Source organism: Stomoxys calcitrans, chromosome 1 (assembly GCF_963082655.1).
Source record: "Stomoxys calcitrans chromosome 1, idStoCalc2.1, whole genome shotgun sequence".
In the NCBI taxonomy this organism is placed as follows: Eukaryota; Metazoa; Arthropoda; class Insecta; order Diptera; family Muscidae; genus Stomoxys; species Stomoxys calcitrans.
In genome coordinates, this window is record NC_081552.1 from 130,110,500 (window position 1) to 130,132,729 (window position 22,230).

The 22,230-nt window shown below is 39.8% G+C and overlaps 1 protein-coding gene across 1 annotated transcript in view; it reads left to right on the forward strand.

Moving 5' to 3' along the window:
- The first annotated feature begins 12,242 nt into the window (after window positions 1-12,242).
- LOC106092836 (paired box protein Pax-6) overlaps window positions 12,243-22,230 on the forward strand; it is a 69,352-nt gene continuing 59,364 nt past the window's right edge. Inside the window, exon 1 of the mRNA XM_059360511.1 lies at window positions 12,243-12,943. Within this exon, the coding sequence (XP_059216494.1) occupies window positions 12,784-12,943 (160 nt within the window). The 5' untranslated portion in view covers window positions 12,243-12,783. The remainder of the gene's footprint in view (window positions 12,944-22,230) is intronic.

A 22,230-nucleotide genomic window follows, 5' to 3' on the forward strand; every position in this document is an offset into this window, starting at 1 on the left:
TCATTTGTTATCCCTAATTACCTACAACGATAAATTTCAAATTTCGAGCGGATATATATATATTAGTCTGAACGCTATCGTGATTTCGACAGACGGGCAAAGCTAAATCGAATCAAGAAGTGACTCAAAGCCGATAGGAATACATTTTTGAATGGCTGTAGCTCTTCTAATTCTTAGCGTCACAACCCAGCAAACAATTTTTCCAGTCTTGGAAGCGATACGAAAATATTCTAACATACTAATGCTCATTTTGAATGCTCTATAAGTAAACATGAAACTATAATATAATGTAAAGCAATATTCTTTAAAGTTTTTCCAGAGAAATATGGTTTTAACATACTTTTGTGCAGAAATCTATTACATAGGGTATGCATGAAACATGGCTTCAAAGTATGGTAAAGACGAATTTGTTTTGCATCCATATTGCTTCTGATCAGCAGTTGTGTATGCTAATAGTGTTTTGAGCTCATTAAACGAAGATCAAGTAAAACAATTCTTGCTTTACGAAAGCTGGAAATTGGCACTATATTTATCCGCATGCTTCAAAGAAAGTTTAGTATCTTCAGTTGAATTTGCGAACTCGAACCAAAAAGGTTATGTTTATTCTTTTTAGCGCAGTATTCTTAAAAGATTTTAGACTGAATTCAAATTTAAAAACTTTTATTTTATACCATTAATTTTTTTTAATTAATTACTATAAAACGCCACTTTGTATGCATGCATTTGGAATCTTTAAACAATCGCATTTAAGTGGGACATCTCCCACAAAAATCATACATGCCGGAAGCAAATGTGTATGCTAATGTCACGATAATATTAACTTACACTATTGCATCCAGGGGTGCAATATTTTCTGCTGGGATGTTTAGGTTTGGTTGAAAAGAGGGTGCAGATATTAATTCGCTCCATGCCATTGTAGACATACACCTAAGCCAGTAATAGGCTGTGTGTGTTGTGTGCTCTAAACACTATACAGTAACCTCCAAAAAGAAAATTTATGTTAGGAATTCCATGCTACTTGCAAAATCCTTGATTGTATTTATGTCTCGTATTGTGTCCCCACTTAAGAGCCGGAATTTGTTAGACGCGAAAGTCGGGCAATGGCAAAGGAAATGCTCCAACGTCTCATCATCTTCCTCGCATGCCCTACTCATGCTATCACTTGTCGCACCGATTTTACATAAGTGAGCTCATAGTCCTGTGTGTCCCGTTATGATACCAATGGCTATACTGACCGTCTTCTTACTTCCTTTCCATGTTCGAAAATCCGCCGTTAACCAGATCCTCCACTTAGAACCTATGATCTGGTGGAATCCTACAGTCAGCTCATCTCTGTTGGGCTTCCTTGCCACTCTGCCGTAAGATGGCGGTTCCTTACCATTCTCATTAACCATCTTCTCCCTCAATGATGGCTGTGACCTTCTTTTGGAAGACACAGTACTCCATGAAGACCAGGGGCCGTGCGCGCTTCCTTCGTTCCTGATCCAACTTTGTCTACCTCCGCAGGACACTGTCTGGAGTCACCATTGCGGGATGGCTGGCTTGGTTTTTCCAGAGTACTTGAAAGCTTGGAGCTCTTTTTCTTCTTCAGCATTGTAGCAGTGTTATGCTCTTCGGGACATCTGATTCATTTTCTAGCTTCCGTAGAAGTGCTTGGAATTTCAGTTCTATCCCTTGCAGCATCTTGCATTTTCGCCCGATTGCGCTGCCGGTATATACTCCCCTGTGTCCTTCGTCGTGTCCCGGATTGTGAGCTTATCAAAGCCATAGCCTACCTCTGCAGTCATCCCGCTGCCCTCATCACTCGATTCGGCTGCGATGACTGTTTCGTTGACACCGTCGCTGTCTGAATCCGAGTCGGGTACACCTTACTTACTTTACTTTAATTGGCTATGACAGACCATTTGCTCCACTAACCGAACATAGAATGGTGTTCCAAGCGACTCGATCTTCTGCGCTCATTCTAAAATATCTGACATCAAGTTTCGAGGTATCATCCACCACTTGATTTTCCCATCGGGCTTATGGTCTTCCCGGTTTGCGTGTACCACCATGTTTGCCTTCAAAAGACTTCTTTGCTGAGACTTCGTCATCCAATCTGACAACATGACCTAGCCAAGCTAGCCGTTGCATTTTGGTGCGTGTAACTTTACTATCGTCGTCATACACCTCGTGGTTCACACGTCGCCTATATTCTCTATTAACGCAAACTGGTCCATATATATTACGAAGAATCTTTCTCTCACATACTCCAAGCACTGCCTCATCTGTTTTCACAAGTACCCATGCTTCAGAACCATATAACCGCACTGGTAGTGTCAGTATCTTGTAAAGTGTAATCTTCGTCCGTCGAGAGGTGGCCTTGTTTCTAAACTTCTTACCTAGTCCAAAGTAGCATATGTTTGCCATTATTATTTCTTGCTTTATCTCAAAACTGGTGTCATTCGTTTTCTCAAAACTGGTGTCATTTGGGAAACAAAACTGGTGTCATTTGTGAAACAAAGTTGTGTTTCCCAAATTTTGCCATTTTTTTTATCTGCCCGGTTGTGCAAGGTGTTTTAAGAGTTGAAACTATCCATTTCGTCTTATCTCCATTTACTTCCAGACCCATTTTCACTGACTCTCTTTCAAAGGCTGCAGTTACTACTACTTCCAGTGACCGACCTATGAATGTCGATGTCGTCGGCATTGGCGAGTAGCATGTGTGCTCTTATGATAAGTGTCCCATATCTATTCACATCTGCTTTTCGTATAATCTTCTCCAGCAGGATATTAAAGAGATCACACTATAGGCTGTCCCCTTGTCTGAAACCTCGTTTGGTATATATCGTTCCGAGAGATTCTTTCCTATTCCTACTGAGGAACTCGTATCAGCAAGTGTCATCCTGCAGAGTCTCATAATTTTACAGGGATACCAAACTCAGACATGGCGGCTTTGTAGCCAACAAAGAGATGGTAGGTGTTGATTTGTACTTCTCAGGGCTTTTCCAGGATTTGGCGCAGTGTGAATATCTGGTGCAGGTTAAATTTATCAGGTGTAAACCGCATTGATGGGGCCAATTATCTCAACGACTTTAGGTTTTATTCTTTCACACAGTGCGCTCGAGAGCATCTTGTATGCGATGGGGAGGAGACTTATTCCTCTGTAGTTGGCACATTCCGTCTTGTCTCCTTGTCCGCGAATCATCGGGTATGCGTTCGTCTAGCCAGATTGCACAGATAATTTGATGCATGTCGCGTGTCGCCTACGGTCTTAAATAGTTCAGCTGGTAACGCGTCGGCTCCTGCTGCCTTGTTGTTCTTTAGTCGGGTCACTTCTACCTGGACCTCACTCTGGCTAAGAGGTAAACATTCTATACCATCATCTGGGATTGGTTCTGCGGTATCCTCTTCGCCGCCAACGTCGGACACTAGCAGTTGGGTAAAATGTTCTTTCCATGTCCTCAGCATGTTATTTGTGTCAGTTACCAGATTTCCTTCTTGTCTCTGCAGGAGGATGTGTCTGAACCAAAGCCATCGGTTGGATGCTTAATTCTTTGGTAAAATTTCCGGACTTCATTCTGGCTCCTGTACATCTCAATTCGCTCACACTCACATTCACGCCTTTCCATTTCCTTTTTCTTTCAGCGGAATAGACGTTTCTATTCTCTCATTTTCTCCCGATACCTCCATCATCTGGCGCATTGCCACTGATTGCAGGGTTGCTCTATATGCCGCATTCTTGGCATCTCGACACTCTTGGTCGTACCATGGGTTTCTTGGAGGAGGCTTCCGGTACCCAAGTACAGATTTCGCTACATTTTCTATGGAGTGGGCAATAATTTGCCACTGCGCCATTATATCATCGGAACAAGGAATGTTGGATACACTACATTTACTTAAAGGCTGGGGAAGACCTGTGAATCCCTCTGGTTTATCCGTCTCGTCTTCATTAATTATTCTGACGACTAGTAATGCGCTTGAAGCATAACTCTCGACTACAGGTGCAAAGGCACCCACAACTATAGGAGGGGAGAATAACATGCTACGGTCTGACGCCACCACCGCAGCTGTTGGGTTTTTGGAGTTCATTTCTAGCTACTGAGAAGCAGTTGTCATGGAATGACTTGTGGCATTTTTAATGGCTGACGAAATACTGTGTTTGAGGCCTTCTATTATAATACAATATGCTACAAGTTTACTGTGCATGTGTATGAGCTCTCATATAAAGTCAACTTTCATAAGTTTTTGAGAGAAGGGCAAATGCTGGGCTCCAACATGATATAGCTGCCATATAAACCGATCTTAAATCTTGACTTTTTGAGCCACTGGAGGGCGCAATTCTTATTCGATTTACCTGAAAATTTGCATCACTTGTTTTGGTATGACTTCCGACAACTGTGCCAAATATGGTTTAAATCGGTTTTGGGTTTGTTATGACTTCCAACTAATGTGCTAAGTGTGGTTGAAATCGGTCCATAACCTGATATAGCTGTCATATAAACCAATCTGGGGTCTTGACTTCTTGAGTTTCTAGAGGTGCAATTATTATCCAATTTTACTGAAATTTAGCATGACGTGTTTTGTTAAAACTTCCAACTACTGTGCTAAGTACGGTTCAAATCGTTTCATAACCTAATATATTGTAGCTGGCATATAAACCGATCATGAATCTTGACTTCTTGAGCCACTGGATGGCGCAATTCTTATCGGATTTAGCTGATATTGCATGACGTGTTTTGGTATGACTTCCGACAACTGTGCCAAATATGGTTTAAATCGGTCCATTACCTGATATAGCTGCCATATAAACCGATCTGGGATCTTGATTTCTTAAGTCTCTGGGGAGCGCAATTGTTATACGTTTGGCCGAAATCTTTTACAACGGCTTCTGATCTTCAACCTATGTGTCAAATATGATCTGAATCAGTCTATAGCCTGTTACAGCTCCCATATAAATCGATCTTCCTATTTTACTTCTTGAGTCCCTAAAGGGCGCAATTCTTATTCGAATTAAAAATTTTGCACAATGACTTCTACTATGGTCTCCAACATTCAGTTCGATTATGGTTCTAATAGGACCACAAGTTGAAAAAGCTCCAATGGCATGACAATTATTTCATTTTAGCCTATGTTGGTATAAAAAAAGAGATACCGGAAAAGGAACTCGACGAATGCGATCCATGGTGGAGGGAATTTAAGATTCGGCACGGTCGAACTTAGCACGTTTTTTTTTTTTGATAAACGTTAGTCAACGATTTTTTGATTGGTACTAGGGAAAAAACTTTGCAAATTTACATACGTATGTCAATTACATGAACTTAATGCGATTTCTTTGGGAATAGAATATAATTTCCATAATTTAGTAAAATTGCATAACATAATAGAAAGTTTGCACAAGGTGAAAGAAAATGGTTTTACCACATTGGAATAAATTTGCTACTAGAAAGTAAGATACTCTTTCTACAGTGTGTTCCTGTGATATCACAAAGGACGAGCATGTCGAAGTGGGTCTGACAACAGACTGCCACTTGAACTTATCCTAACATAAAATGGACGCAGCCAGTTTGTGGGTAGAAAGTAGATTGAATATATTTTTATACCCTCCACCATTTCGTCATTCCGTTTGTAATATCTCGAAATATGCGTCTAGGATCCCATAAAGTATAAATATTCTTTCTGTCGAAAGCACGGAAAATTTCGAAGGAGTTAATCTAAGCGCTTGAAATTTTGCACAAACACTTCTTATTAGTGTAGGTCGGTTGGAATTGTAAATGGGCCAAATCGGTCCATGTTTTGACATAGCTGCCATATAAACCGATCTTGAGTCTTGGCCTCTTATGTCTCTAGAGGGCGCAATTTTTATCCCATTTGTCTTGAATTTTGCACATATCGTTGATGAATGACTTCCACAAACTGTGCTAAATATGATCTAAATCAGACCATTACCTGATATAGCCGCCATATAAACCGATTTCCCCATATGATCTTCTTGAGCTTCTGTAGGGTGCGATTCTTATCCAATTTGGTTGAAATTTTACATATAGTTTTGGTATAACTTGGTATAACTTTTCTATGACTTCTAACAACCATGAGGTCATCGGAGGTTATTAGGGAATTTGTGTCTGAGCCGAAAATCCTTTGGGCTATAAGAAGTTTCTACTCCTTTAACTTGCCAGGCCGTGATGATGTATCAAAGGTTGAATTACAAGCTGTGTCTGATAGACTGGTTCCTTGACTTTCGGAGTTATACTCTGCTTGTATCAGAATGTCATATATACCTGTGGGATGGAGGGACATGAAGGTCATTTTCATTTCGAAAGCAGGAACACCCTACCACACGAAGGCGAAAGATTTTCGCCCTATTAGTCTGTCATCCCTTATGCTGAAGACTCTTGAGAAGTTGACAGAAACATATCTTTGGGCAAAGATCCCTGGAGATTGCTTGTCGCGGCAGCACCATGCATATACTAATGGCAAATCCACTGAAACAGCCCTTCACGACCTAGTCGGTTACATAGAGGGTTCTCTCGCTGGTAGCATTTCTTGACATTGAAGGTGCTGTCAATAATGTAAAACCGACGTCAATCATGAAGGAGTTGGAGTTTCTAGGCATTAACTCTACCGTAAGAAAGTTTATTAATAACTTACTTACTAAAAGATGCATTACGGTAGGCTTGGTATCTGTGGAATATAAAAAGATGGGTCAGCAGAGGAACACCTCAAGGAGGCGTACTGTCTCCTCTACTTTGGAATATAGCCATTAACAATATGCTGATGACGTGGCAATTGCGGTTAGGGGAATGTCTCCCAGCACTCTAAGAGATATACTTCAGGAAGCTCTACGTGCAACAGCAAAGTGGGCTAAATAAAGTGCTCTAGGTATAAATCCTTGCCAGACAGAAGTAGATCTTTTCAGCAGGAGATACAAGTTGCCTATAGTGGAATCGGACAGGAAATTGAACTTCAAATCCAACATTTTGGAAAGGGCAAGAAAGGCAATTCTTGCCCTATACACCTGCAAGAGAGATATTGGCAAAACTTGTCCACTATCGCTTCAAAAGTCCACCTTCTGTTCTTAACCGGATCCAAAGGATAGCTTGCTTGTGCATCAGAGCCGCACTGAGGACGGTACCATTTGACGCACTGAATTTAATGCTACATCTTATGCCTTTGGACATTGTGGCTAGACAAATTGCAACGACCACTGCCGTGAGGTTAAGAGAGCTTTCTCATTGGTCATGTGGCGGCTACGGACACTGTGTTATCCTGGATTCAATATGCGATGTTCCAGGCAGTGTGGATTACACCCTACCCGAGCCGCCTTTGGATAAAAAGTACTGTACCACTATTCCTGATAGAAACGATTGGAACTATGATATCCCTGGTAACAGAAGTTACATAGATTTATATACGGATGGTTCCAAACTAAACGACCAGGTGGGCTTTGGGGTGGACTCTAAAAAGCTAGAATTGGTCATATCGACACCTGACCACTGCGGTGTGTATGAAGCGGAGAAACTTGCAATTAAGGAAGTGGTGGAATGGCTAAGATATAATGTCATTACGACGATTGGCAAAAATATCTGCTCAGACAGCCAGACAGTCATTCAAGCCCTAGAAAACGTATTTCTGAACACAAAAACCGCCCTCGACTGTCGCAGATCTCTCAACGAGATGGCTGAACAGTTCAAAATTCACCTGTTCTGGGTGCCCGGCCACAGAGATGTAAGCCTTGTAAGCGGACGAGCTTGCGAGACTAGGAACTACCATACACACTCCAGGGATACTGGAATCTATAAGTATGCCTCTGGCGACATGTAAGCTAAGTCTTGAAGAGGTATACCGCTTTGCTGTCATTGGCTAGAACAAACGTCTTAGTCATTGTGTCCGTCATGACACGTCACTGTCTAATGGGAACATATGCTGACAGACAGAAGGTTGTCAGCAACAACTTTTGCAGAAGCTGTGAGGACATCGAAAAAGAAGAGAGACTTTGGAACACCTTCTGTGTGTATATGTCCCGCGCTAGCAGTAAGAAGGAGTTCCACTTTAGGTTCTTATTTCTTTGAGAACCTGTCCGATTTAGCGGATGTGAACATTCCCAAGTTATTGGGCTCTTTAAAGCTATCTAGATGGTTCGACGGTAGGAACTAAAAGGCATCTTCCTTCTTCTGTCCTGTGGTATCACAGTGGACGCAAACGTCTAAGTGAATCTGATGGCAGACTGCCGCTTAAACATAACCTAACCTAACAACCATGACATGTACGATCCATATCGGTCAATAACTTGATGTAACTCATATATATATATTGAAAAGTCATTCAAAGAACTTGACAAATACGATCCATGTTGGAGGATATACAAGATGCGGCCCGACCGAACTTAGCACGCTTTTCTTGTTTTTTTGTTGTTCTTTCTTGTTTATCTTGGAATTTTTCTACTGGGCTGCCGTCGTTCGACCTCAATATAAAAAGAAGATCCCATGGATTGGCACAAAAGCTTGAATGAGTGAATAAAAGTGTTACTCACATATTTCTTATGAGTCATGTCAAATTTGGCACATTTAAAAGTTTTACATCTGGAAACATACGATCAAAAAAGTTTATATATAAAAGGGTGATTTGGTAACACTGGTTTACCCAGCTCACGCACGGATATTTTCTACGAGCGTTTAGAGAGAGAATATGACGGCTACCCGCCCCGCCCATGATATTAAAATCGTTCTGGCTGGTTTTAAAGCAAAGATAGGGAGGAAGACATTTTTGGTCCAACAGTCGGAAAGTTTAGCATCCACGAGACAACGTCCAGTAATGGGTTTAAGCTGATAGATTTCGCCGCGACTAAAAACATGGTAGTCAGTAGCACCATATGTCAAAATAAAAATATTCACAAAGCCACATGGCTGTCACCCGATCAAAACACGAGGAAACAAATTGATAACGTTGTGATAGATGGAAGGCATTCATCCAGCGTGTTAGATGAATCATCGATCCGTGGATCGACTATAGATGCGGATCATTACCTTGTTGCAGCAAATGTTCGCAGCCGTTTAAACATGGCGAGGAAAGTACGATCTGACACTACACGGAAGCTGGACATTGAAAAGCTGCAAACACAACAGATGGCAGCGGCATACTCCACTCGATTGATTGTAACCTCAGCATACTATGTCCCGTACACAAGACAGGAGAAAAGACGGAATGTGCCAACTACAGAGGAATAATTCGCATACAAGATACTCTCGAGCGTACTGTCTGAGAGATTAAAACCTAAAGTTAATGAGATAATTAATTAATCCACCCTAGATCAAATGTTCACACTGCGCCAAATCCTGGAAAAGAATCAAAAAGGATAAATCAACACCATACATCTCTTTGTTGACTACAAATTCGTTTTCGATACCCCTTTACGTTCAAAGGTATTTCAAGCCATGTCTGAGTTTGGTAACCCAGCAAAAATAATAAGACTCTGCAGCATGACACTTGCTGATATGCGTTCCTCAGTTAGAATGGGAAAGAATCTCTTGGAATCATTTAATATCAAACGAGGTTTCAGACAAGGAGATCCTGTTGGAGAAGATTATACGAGGTGCAGATGGGGATAGATATGACACACTAACCAAAAGGCACGCATGCTACTCGCCTATGCCGACGGCATCTACATTATAGGTCGGTTTACCGGAAGTATTGTAGTAACTGCAGCCTTTGAAAGAATCGAAAGTGAGTCAGTGAAAATGGGTCTGGCAATAAATGGAGATAAGACGAAATGGATGGTTTCAATGCCAAAACGCCTTGTACGACCTTTCAAATAAAGAAAATGGAGAAAGTTGGGAAACACAACTTTGAGATAGTCAGCAACTTTATCTACCTCGGTAACCGCGTCACCGAATCGAATGACGCCAGTTTTGAGATAAAGCGAAGAATAATACTGGCAAACAGATGCTACTTTGGCAGTTTAGAAAAAAGGCCCCTCTCGACAGACTAAGCTTACACTATACACTGACACTGATGACTGACACTACTCGTGTTGTCATATGGTTCTGAGGCATGGGTCCTTGTGAAAGCAGATGAGGCAGTGCTTGGAGTATTTGAGAGAGATTCTTCGTAAAATATATGGACCAGCTTGAGTTAATAGAGAATATAGGCGTTGTATGAGCCACGAGCTGTATGACGTCGATTGCATAGTTCCAGGTATCAAAATACAACGGCTGCATTGGCTAGTACATGTTTGATGAATAAGCTCCAGCAATGAAGTCTTTCGCAGGCAAACACGGTGGTACACGCAAACCTAGAAGACCAAAAACCCGTTGTAAAGATCAAGTGGTGAGATACATCTCGAAACTTGGTGTCAGAGATTTTAAAATGAGCGCAGAAGATCGAGTCGCTTGGAACACCATTCTATGTTCGGCTAGTGGAGCAAATGTTCTGTCATAGCCAATTAAAGTAAGTAAGTATGTTAAAGCTCATGGCTATACAGACAATCCTGCTTGAATTGACGCATTGAAAGTCAACATTGAAGCATTTATTCGTGAGAAACCGGCCCAAATGTTGGAAAGAGTATGCCAAAATTTAACTAAGCGGATGGACCATTTGAGGCTCAGTTACGTTCAATATTTGGATGAAATAATATTCAAACTGCGAAATTATAATATTCGAACATAAAATTATATGGATCGACTCAAACAAAGATTTCATGCATTTTTCTGAATTTTATGTTTTTTTTTTTTTTAAAGACTTTCCTATAGCGTGATATATACATATCTATGTCGTTTAGAGCTTGCTCTACTACTTTCATACAGATATAGGAAAATATATAGGGATACAAATGTGACAGACCATATGTGAAATACATGTCGTCTGATAGGAGCTTAAGGAAAAGTTCGTTGAAAAAACTGCCAGGATTCGAACCCAGGCGTTCAGCGTCGTAGGCGGACATGCTAACCCCTACGCTACGGTGGCCTCCGTTTTAACATGCCAGAATACCTTACAAATGTAGCCGGCGTTAGTAAGGGATTAACAACCGCTAAAATTTTTTGTTGACGTTCACGTCGGGATTTTAACCCAGGCGTTCGGCGTTATAGGCGGACATGCAAACCTCTGCGCCACGGTGGCCCCGGTTTATTAACATACTACCGAAAATATTGATTTATTTTGATACTCTACTAGCGCTGCTTAGATATGTTTATAACACTTCGTTTGAACTTTTCCAGTAAGTTTTTTATTTGAAGTTAGTTTTTCAGTTTTCGAGGATGAGGGCGTAAATTCAAAGTGGAATTATTTCTTAATTTCCTTCCCTGATATGTCCATCCACCTACACGGCAAATACAATACAATCACATTTTAAAATATTCATGTTTGAGTACATTCATGTTTAATTGGCACAAAATGTCCGCACGTCACATGCCTTTCCCGCCAGACCCTTTCCCAGACGAAACACACACGAACACGAGTGCAGCTAAGTGAAGAATTTGCAAGGCGGTGTAACTTTAATTGCCCTTCCAATTAGACGACCATTGCTTCTATACAGCCAGACACTCAAACAACTAAAGACATTCGGCAGCGGCTAAGGCCCCACGGGAAGTGTTATTGTTTTATTCGATTAGAAGCGATTTACTTATGAAAGTATGAGCGAGCAAAAAGGTGAGACCGAATGAGTGCTCGCATACTCATTCATTCGTCGTTCACTCTTGCTGCTTCTGTAACACATTCATCCACACCCACCCGAGTGCACAAACATTCCTATTAGCAAACATACATTTCTACAAACACATAAAGTCACACAAGCAGCCAACAGTACAAGGGATAGGAAGCGGTAGCAGTCATTTGTTGGCTGTGGCGTGGCGCATTGTTGACATTCAAAAACGCAAGCATGTGCAACTAGTTCTGCCCACTCGAGATGTTGGCCAGTGATAATAGTTTCGTGTCGGTTAACGATGGGAAGGGCTTTAGGCGAGCGAGTGCGAAGTAAATAAAATTATGGAACCCTGACAGGTCTGTTGTCTCTGTCACACAGTGCGAGCTATACACCCCAATGGCAGTAATGGCGGCATCCCAGCAACTATCAAGACTTTGTATTGGCGGAGTAAGAATAACTGGTTTTATAATCGCATAGCTATAGTTAGCTTGCTATGTTGTTCTCTCTCTTCCCTTTACTAATGAGTACAACAGCGACCAGTCTCACTCAAAACATTACAAAGAAAGTCAATCGAGCAAAAACATACTCACACGGGCATTCAATGTGCGTGTGCTTCACTTGCCTCGGGCACTAATGAGTGAATAAGCGGTGAGCGAAAGCAACGGACAGTTCGACTCAAAAGAAGAAACCAGAGTGAACATCTCAGTCTGATTACTGGTGGTTTCGTGTTTGGATCGTGATTGCGCTTCAATTTTTTTTTTTAATTTTGACGACGGAAAATCGGAAAGGAGAACATGTTTCACAACTCGTTTCATTGGGGCTCTTTTTGTGTTAATGACGATTTGAATTACTTATGTGTCCCATAAATAAGTGAACGGAAAGATACATATATACAGAAATTCTCTCGAAATTAAGGCAGAAGTCCCAAACTGAAGTGCATGAAAATAAATAAATAAATAAATAAAATAATAACAATAAAGACGGTAGTGCGCATTGAGTCAAATTATTAAAGAAGTGATACTACACATGCGGGCACCCTTCCTGAACGGTTTATACGGAATTGAATTATATTTTCGCACATTAATACAATTGAAAAGCACCAATAAGTGAAAACGCCGGGAAAAAGATTGCGCTTTACTTTGGAAAAGCGAAAAAAATAAATTGTCATGTTGATTGAATCGGGTATCAATCGAGATTTTGGACCTATTGCACCAGCCAGCTTTAACATACCAGCACACTGGAAAATGGATCCACCCAGAATACCCACACTCAATGCCCCCGCCGCTGGAAGTGTCGGTGGATCGATGCCACCTTTACATCCAAATGGTAAGTAGAAGGTCGCCGTCCAAAATTGTTTTAGTTCTTCAAACAAAATTCCGCCGGGATTTCATCGGAAGTGTGTATCACAATTGGCAATACGCCCATTAACCTGCTGCTGTTGGACCCGTTTAAAAATAAATTCCATATGCGAGCCTAATAAGGACTTTGAATCCAGTGGGCCTAATTGTCCTCCTTGAATTTTGAAGAGCAATTCTAGATAAGCTCCTTGGAAGGAATTACTGATATGTTGGACAGTGGAACTAGTGGCCTTTTAAAAATCTTCACCCGCTAAAGAAAAACTGCAGGTCGTTGTTATTGTTTACTAATTTCAATTTATTTAATGTTGTTGGAATTCCGTCCAGCTTAAACCACTGGGTTTTGCTTCTATTTAGAATAGAAGAGCAAACAAAATTAAAACAGTTTAGGCCAAATGCATTGGCAGGCTACAGTGTTAGAGATTGCGGCCTTATCAGGGGCCTCTTTGGACTGCACTCAAAGATGACATGCTTCCACCTCCCCACGAATTAGAGAGCAGTGCACCGGATATCCCAACTCAGAAGAACTATAGACCTAAATTTAACCGATTAAACATGGTATTGACTTTTAAAAAGCCTTTCAAACCAGGAGTTAATTGCTTTTGTTATATATGACATAGTAATTGGATTTTTTTGGATGACGGCAAGTGATTGGTAAAAAGGCATACTTTGAATACAATTATAACTGTACAAATTAAACTGTTATTTAATAGAATAAATTGTGCATTGATAAAATTGTATTGTGTTCCGTTTTACTATATGTTATGCGAAAAGAAGTACGTATGAATCAAATAGATGTCAAGCATTTGTCAAACACATACACAAAGTGGTCTGGTTAGACAAAAACAATATTAAGAAAAATTTAAAGTGTGTTTTCTTTTTTATTATTTTTCCATTAAGGAATGTTTGCTGTTTCACTTATAGGCTGGTACTAAGTTCATTTTCATACCCACCACCGACGGATGGGGGTATATTCATTTTGTCATTCCGTTTGCAACGCATCGAAATATCCATTTCCGACCCTATAAAGTATATATATTCTTGATCAGCGTAAAAATCTAAGACGATCTAGACATGTCCGTCCGTCTGTCTGTTGAAATCACGCTACAGTCTTTAAAAATAGAGATATTGAGCTGAAACTTTGCACAGGTTCTTTTTTTGTCCATAAGCAGATTAAGTTCGAAGATGGGCTATAACGGACTAAGTTCGAAGATGGGCTATATCGGACTATATCTTGATATAGCGCCCCATATAGACCGATCCTCCGACAGTGAGTTGTCTTAGGCCCTTCCACATCCTTCGTCAATTTGGCCCAGATCGGGCCATATAGACCGATCCTCTTATTTAGGGTCTTAGGCCCATAAAAGCCACATTTATTGTCCGATTTTGCTGAAATTTGGGGCAGTGAGTTGTCTTAGGCCCTTCGACATCTTCCGTTATTTTGGCCCGGATCGGTCCAGATTTGGTTATAGCTGCCATATAGTCCGATTTAGGGTCTTAGGCCCATAAAAGCCACATTTTTTATCCTATTTTGCTGAAATTTAATGCAGTGAGTTGTCTTAGGCCCTTCGACATCTTTCGTTATTTTGGCCCGGATCGGTCCAGATTTGGCTATAGCTGCCATATAGCCCGATCCTCCCAATTAGGGTCTTAGGCCCATTGAAGCCACATTTACTATCCGATTTTGCTGAAATTTGGGACAGTAAGTTGCCCTGATCGGATCAGATTTGGATATAGCCGCCATATAGACCGATCCCTCGATTTAAGGTTTTGGGCCCATAAAAGGTGCATTTATTGTCCGATGTCGCCGAAATTTGGGACAGTGAGTTAAGTTAAGCCTCTTGACATACTTCTGCATTATGGCACAGATCGGTCTAGATTTGGACATAGTTGCCATATAGACCGATCTCTCGGTTCTAGGTTTTGGGGCCATAAAAAAGCGCATTTATTGTCCAATGTCGCCGCAATTTGGAACAGTGAATTGTCCCAAATTGCGGCTTCAATTTCACTCAGATCGGTTCAGATTTAGGTATAGCTGCCATATAGACCGCTCTCTCGATTTAATGTTTTGGGCCCATAAAAGGCGCATTTATTGTCCGATGTTACCGAAATTTGGGACAGAGAGTTGAGTTAAACCCCTCCACATATTTCTGCAATTTGGTATAGATCGATCAAGATTTGCATATAGCTGCCATATATACCGATACCTCTTAAGCCTTGGCCCCAAAAAAGCGCGATTATAATCCGATTTAACTGAAATTTAACACATTGACTTATCGTAGGCTTTTCCACATCCATGTTGTATATGGTTCAGATCGGTTTATTTTTATATATAGCTACCCAATATTGTACTTATTAGTATTTTGACCAAAGACCAAATCGGATCCTATTTCGATACAACTGCTATGGGACATAAGGTATGCAATTTTCATTGGATTTTGATGAAAGGTGGTTGGTGGTATATATGTATACCAGAGGTGGTGGGTATCCAAATTCGGTCCGGTCGAACTTAACGCCTTTTTACTTGTTTAAAGCTGAAAACACATGTTTTCGCGATTATAACATAATACTTTTATTAAAATTTTCTCAAAAATAATGGGTGAATGTCCACTGAATGAAATCAGTAAGTTTCAAAAGCTTCAAAATCAATTAACAAAAAAAAAAAGAAAGTTTATCACGAAAAAATTTCGCGAAAAACAAACTTAGTACCAACCTTTTTGTAAAAATTCTCAAAAAAGCGTTTTTGTAGTGGTATCACAAAAAATATGGAAGAGCTAAAACTGATCTTAATGCCACCTAAAAGTAGAATTTATTTTATTGTAATGTTTAAGTAAAATAAATGTTTTGTAAAAAATGTTACGCTGAAATAGCGTAAAACAGAAAAAATCGGGGCTTGAAAAATGGAATGGATAAATTCCAAAAACAACCAATTGCAGGATTTTGTATAAAGTGAATATGGTATATATTATATAAAATAAAAAAGTGCACTTAGTGCTTTTCTATTCTAAATAGAAACAAAAATAAAATCCCATTGGTCTAAGCTGGTCGCAACGACAACATGAAATAAATGTGGAAACAAAATAAAAAGAAGCACAGAAATAAATAATTTTAGTTCATTCTAAAAAAAGGTTGTTAAACTACATTTTGTGATCGGGCCCGATAGCCTCCTGGCTACGTCGCAGCTCTGAACGTCAAGGTTTTCCGAATCCACTCCTGTTCCTTGGTAATGATTGTTCACACTCGACTGAAATTGTCGTCTCAGTTATCCGTAATCGCAAAAGTCGGCATATGCCAGCATGGGTCCATTGTAATAGCCTTATGTTTTATTTTCTCTCCTGTTAGAAAATTAACTTTGTACAAATGAAACATACTCATCTTGAGTACAGATGAAAGAACTTACAACTCAGGTAAAGTTTGTCACTTTCTTGGGAATATTCAAGAAATTTACTGAAATGTTAAGAAATTGAACTTCTTAAAGTTATTTACGGCCTTTTTCACAAAACTAAATATACACATTTCGTTAATAGAACTATCAACTAAACCGATTTTATCAAGTTTTGTGAATAAGGCCGTTAAATTTTTAGTTCAATATAACTCAAATGCGCATTTTCATGTCCATTTGTTGAGTCACAATACATGCTCGAAATTTATAACAATTAATTAACCGTTAGTTCGGTAGGTAAGTTTGAAAAGAGGGTGCGGATATTAATCCGCCCATGCTACTATGGACTTACACCTAAGCCAGTAATCAGTTTGTGCGCTCTATTTATTTAAAAAGGTAATCTCAAAAAAGAAAATCTAAGTTTGGAATTCCGTTTCTAAGTGCTGAACTGAAAATACAGTTTGAGAACTGTTGCATTAATAATTGCAAAAATTATTTAAATTTTTTTGTTTCCCCATAAATCCGTGGAATCTTAAAATAGTGAAATAATTAGTGGTCACCGTAGCGCAGTGGTTAGCATGTCCGCCTATGTTGCTGAATGCCTGGGTTCAAACCCGGGCGCGAATATATCAGCGGTGTTTTATCCCCTTACTAATGCTGGCTACATTTACGAGGTACTTTGGCATGTAAAAACTTCGCCCCAAGGATGTGTTGCACTGCGCAACGCCGTTCAGACTCGGCTATGAAAAGCAGGCACCTTATCATTAAGCTTAAAATTGAATCGGACAGCACTCTTTGATATGTGAGAAGTTCGCCCTGTTCCCTAGTGGAATATTCATGGGCAAATTTGGAAAAATAAAATTGCATTGCAATAATTAAAAACCATATTGCTGGTCCAAGATTCCAACTCGAAACGTTTGTATTGTAAAAGAGAATCGCATGCTCTGTGCCTCAAATCTCCTATTCATTTTATAGCAAAATGTTATTTTAGATTATACTCACTTCTACTGGCGAGATATTGTGTCCACCATAAATAGAATAAGTTGAATCTAAACAAAAAATCTTGTTGTTGGCAAATATTGAAGGGAGAAAGTAGTTTCCGATTCAAATAAAAACAAGTAAAAGCGTGCTAAGTTCGGCCGGGCCGAATCTTATATACCCTCCACCATGGATCGCATTTGTCGAGTTCTTTTCCCGGCATCTCTTCTTAGGCTAAAAAGGATATAAGAAAAGAGTTGCTCTGCTATTAAAACGATATCAAGATATGGTCCGGTTCGGACCACAATTAAATTATATGTTGGAGACCTGTGTAAAATTTCAGCCAATTCGTATAAGAATTGCGCCCATTGGGGCTCACGAAGTAAAATAGAGAGAACGATTTATATGGGATCTGTATCGGGCTATAGACCGATTCAGACCACAATAAACACGTTTGTTGATGGTCATGAGAGGATCCATCGTACAAAATTTCAGGCATATCGGATAATAATTGCGACCTCTAGTGGTCAAGAAGTCAAGATCCCAGATCGGTTTATATGGCAGCTATATCAGGTTATGAACCGATTTGAACCTTATTTGACACAGTTGTTGAAAGTAAAAATAAAATACTTCATGCAAAATTTCAGCCAAATCGGATAGGAATTGCGCGCTCTAGAAGCTCAAGAAGTCAAATTCCCAGATCTGTGTATATGACAGCTATATCAGGTTATGGACCGATTTCAACCATACTTGGCACAGTTGTTGGATATCATAACGAAATACTTCGCGCAAAAATTCATTCAAATCGGATAAGCATTGTGCCCTCTAGAGGCTCAAGAAGTCAAGACACAAGATCGGTTTATATGGCAGCTATATCAGGTTCTTTACCGATTCGAACTATACTTGGCACAGTTGTTGGGTATCATAACAAAACACGTCGTGCGAAATTCCATTCCAATCGGATAAGAATTGCGCCCTCTAGAGGGTCAAGAAGTCAAGACCCAAGATCGGTTTATATGGCAGCTATATCAGGTTATGGACCGATTTGAACCATACATGGCACTGTTGTTGGATATAATAACAAAACACGTCGTGCAAAATTTCATTTCAATCGGATAAGAATTGCGCACTCTAGAAGCTCAAGAAGTCAAGACCCAAGATCGGTTTATATGGCAGCTATATCAGGTTATTGACCGATTTGAACTATACCTGGCACAGTTGTTGGATATCATAGCAAAACACGACATGCAAAATTTCATCCCAATCGGATAAGAATTGCGCACTCTAGAGGCTCAAGAAGTCAAGACCCAAGATCGGTTTATATGGCAGCTATATCAAAACATGGACCGATATGGCCCATTTACAATACCAACCGACCTACACTAATAAGAAGTATATGTGCAAAATTTCAAGCGGCTAGCTTTACTCCTTCGGAAGTTAGCGTGCTTTCGACAGACAGACGGACGGACGGACGGACAGACGGACGGACATGGCTAGATCGACATAAAATGTCACGAAGATAAAGAATATATATACTTTATGGGGTCTCAGACGAATATTTCGAGTAGTTACAAACAGAATGACGAAATTAGTATACCCCCCATCTTATGGTGGAGGGTATAATGATGTGGATGAATGCGTACAGCGTCTGATTAGTAAACAAAAATTTCTTGGTTCAATTCTCGACTGCGACAAAAGGTAAAGTGTTATTTAATTTATAATTGCAATGTTAAATGGTAGTTTAAAGCGAACTAATACTGGATAAAAATAATTTAGCTGTTAAAAAATGTTTGACCTCAGAATAAGTACGTAATTCTTTGGCGCTATGCAAAATTTCTTCAATTTTGCCCATCAACGAACCATTAAGGAACAGGAGCTAACTTCTTCTCTTAATGAGAGCCGTCCGATTAAAGCTGAAGCTTAATGGTAAAGGACCTCCTTTTTATAGTCGAGTCCGAACGAAGTGCCACAGGGTATATCCTCTTGGGAATGTATGGTTCTCTCCTCCTAATGTTGGCAACATTAGATTACACAAATAGGATTACTCGTATATCTTCATTTCGTTTTTACATCTCGAAATGTTGACGCTAGATCCTATAACGTACATAGTTTCTTGATCGTCATGATATTTTTAGTGAATTTAGCTTTATCCGTCTGTCTGTCAGTTGAAATCACATTAATTTATTAACGGAAAGCGCAGAAGATCGAGGCGCTTGGAACGCTATTTTACGCTCGGCTAGTGGAACAAATATTCTGTCATAGCCAATTAAACTAACTCCACCATAGGATGGGGGTATACTAATTTCGTCATTCTGTTCGTAACTCCTCGAAATATTTATTTAAGACCCCAGAAAGTATATATGTTCTTGATCGTCTTGACATTTTAAGTCGAACTAGCCATGTCCGTCCGTCTGTCTGTCGAAAGCACGCTAACTTTCGAAGGAGTAAAGCTAGCCACTTGAAATTTTGCACAATTACTTTTTATAAGTGTTGGTCGGTTGGTATTGAAAATGGGTCAAATCGGTCCATGTTTTCATACAGCTGCCATATAAACCGATCTTGGGTCTTGACTTCTTCAGCCTCTAGAGGGCGCAATTCTCGTCTGATTTGACTGAAATTTTGAACTTGGTGTTTTGGTCTCACTTCCAACAACTGCACAAAGTATGGTTCAAATCGGTCCATTATCTGGTATAGCTGCCATATGAACCGATCTTGGATCTTGACTTCTTGAGCCAATAGAGCGCGCAACTATCATCCGATTCAACTGAAATTTGGCACGTAGTGTTTTGGTATCACTCCCAACAACTGCACTAAGTATGGTTCAAATCGGTTAATAATCTGGTATAGCTGTCATATACACCGATCTTGGATCTTGACTTCTTGAGGCAATAGTGGATGCAATTGTTATCCGATTTGGCTGAAATTTTGCATGAGGTGTTTTGTTATGACTTCCAACAACTGTATTAAGAATGGTTAAAATCGGTCCATAACCTGATATAGCTGCCATATAAACCGATCTGGGATCTTGACTTCTTGAGCCTCTAGTTTTGTCTACCCACGCCACTTTGTGTCTGTATCTGATAGAAGCGAGGCATATATATGAATTATTCTCATTTCTTTTCGCAATGGATATGAGAAAGGGACCACAATATTATCTTGTTCAATGCACAATTTATACTATTGTATGGCAATTTAATTCGTAAAGTTGAAAATATGTTCAATGTATGCCTTGTTTGCCAATAACTTGCCGCGATACAAAAGAAAATCGAATGTCTATTTCAAAAATATTATTAAAGCAATTTACACCTTGTTTAAAAAGCGTTTTATAAGTCAATATTATATTTTATCGGTCAAATGTAGGTCAACTGTCATTTTAATCAGTAAACTCTACATTTTCATCATAGTAAAGAACACGAACGAACAACGTTTGCAAATCATAAAAATTTACTACTGAAATGCGAAGTCGGCGACCGCTATTTTAAGAGCATTAGCTCCAGTGACATTAACTTAGTGGCGAAGCTAATTTTGGCTGAATGGGTACGTCAATAAGCAAAATATGCGTTATTGGTCAGGTAAAATTCCACATGTGCTTCACGAGTCAACACTTCATCCACAAAAAATTACAGTTTGATGGGGCTTGCATTGCGGCGGCGTGATTGGGCGATACTGCCAATGGTCACGTTACCATAAATTGACAATGCTACCGCACCATGCTCACTGGTTATTTTTGGCCTGAATTGGAGGATATGGACCTGAACGACATATGGTTTCAGCAGGACTCACAGAGTCACGACCGTAGCTAAAAGTGTCAAAACTCAACATGTTCGGAATGTAAATTTGTGGATGCGATTTGATAGAGAACATTCCACATATTGCAAATGTGAATTTTGCTGTGCATAGTATACAAAAAACTATTTGGGTTCAAACCCCGGCGTGAACATCAGAAACACTTTCAGCGGTGGTTATCCCCATATTGATGCCGGCTACATTTGTGGGATATCCCGCAATGTGTGAACTACTCAACCAAGTTTATATTATATTGTTTATAAATGACTTGCCTGAAGTTCCAACTACATGCAAATTCCAAATGTAAGCTGATGAAGTCCAATTGCACTTGCGCAAACTCTATGACATACAATCCTGCAATTCCTGATTCCAATATGTAAGAGAAATTTAGCAATTACTGAAAGCGCTGGCATTAAAATCTGCAACTCAGTGATAAGCCATGTTCAGTAAGCTACAGTCCTTGGTCTTACCTTTAACTCAACTTAATCTAGGGCAAACCATATTATTGCTACTGCTGTTAAGTGAAGTGAAGTGTTCGCAAGTCGTGATGCAGACGATAGCAATAAGCTTAATGTTTGGGTGTTTAATATACTTTATTCTTAAAAGTCTTTATGACAGCCACATATTGTCATGCTGTCCGATTTGGGGGTGTTTTCAGGGGTTCCCTAGACACTTGGACCTGAAAAATATCAGCATCGTGCACAAATAACATTTATTTATTGCCATTGTTTTAAGAAGAGTTTATGAGATGGGGCGTCCTCAAACACTTGGAACCAAAATTTGTACTCTTTGGGGGTGTTTGGAAAAGGGGCGGTGCCCCAAATACATGGTCCCACATTTGGATATCAGATTCGATTTCTACTCTCAAATACCTTTATGTGAGACCCACATTGACGTGGGTCTCACATTGACGTGGGTCTCTACTCTCAAATATCATTTATTTGAACCCCATATTGGCATTGGCCTCAAAATTGGACATCAAATTCGTTTTCTAATCTCAAATATCTTTCATTTAACCCTTTATTGCAAAAGTCAGCAAATATGTACGGTTTGGGCTATGGGCCCTAAAAACTATCAACATCGAGATCCACTCCCCTTAATATCCAAATTGC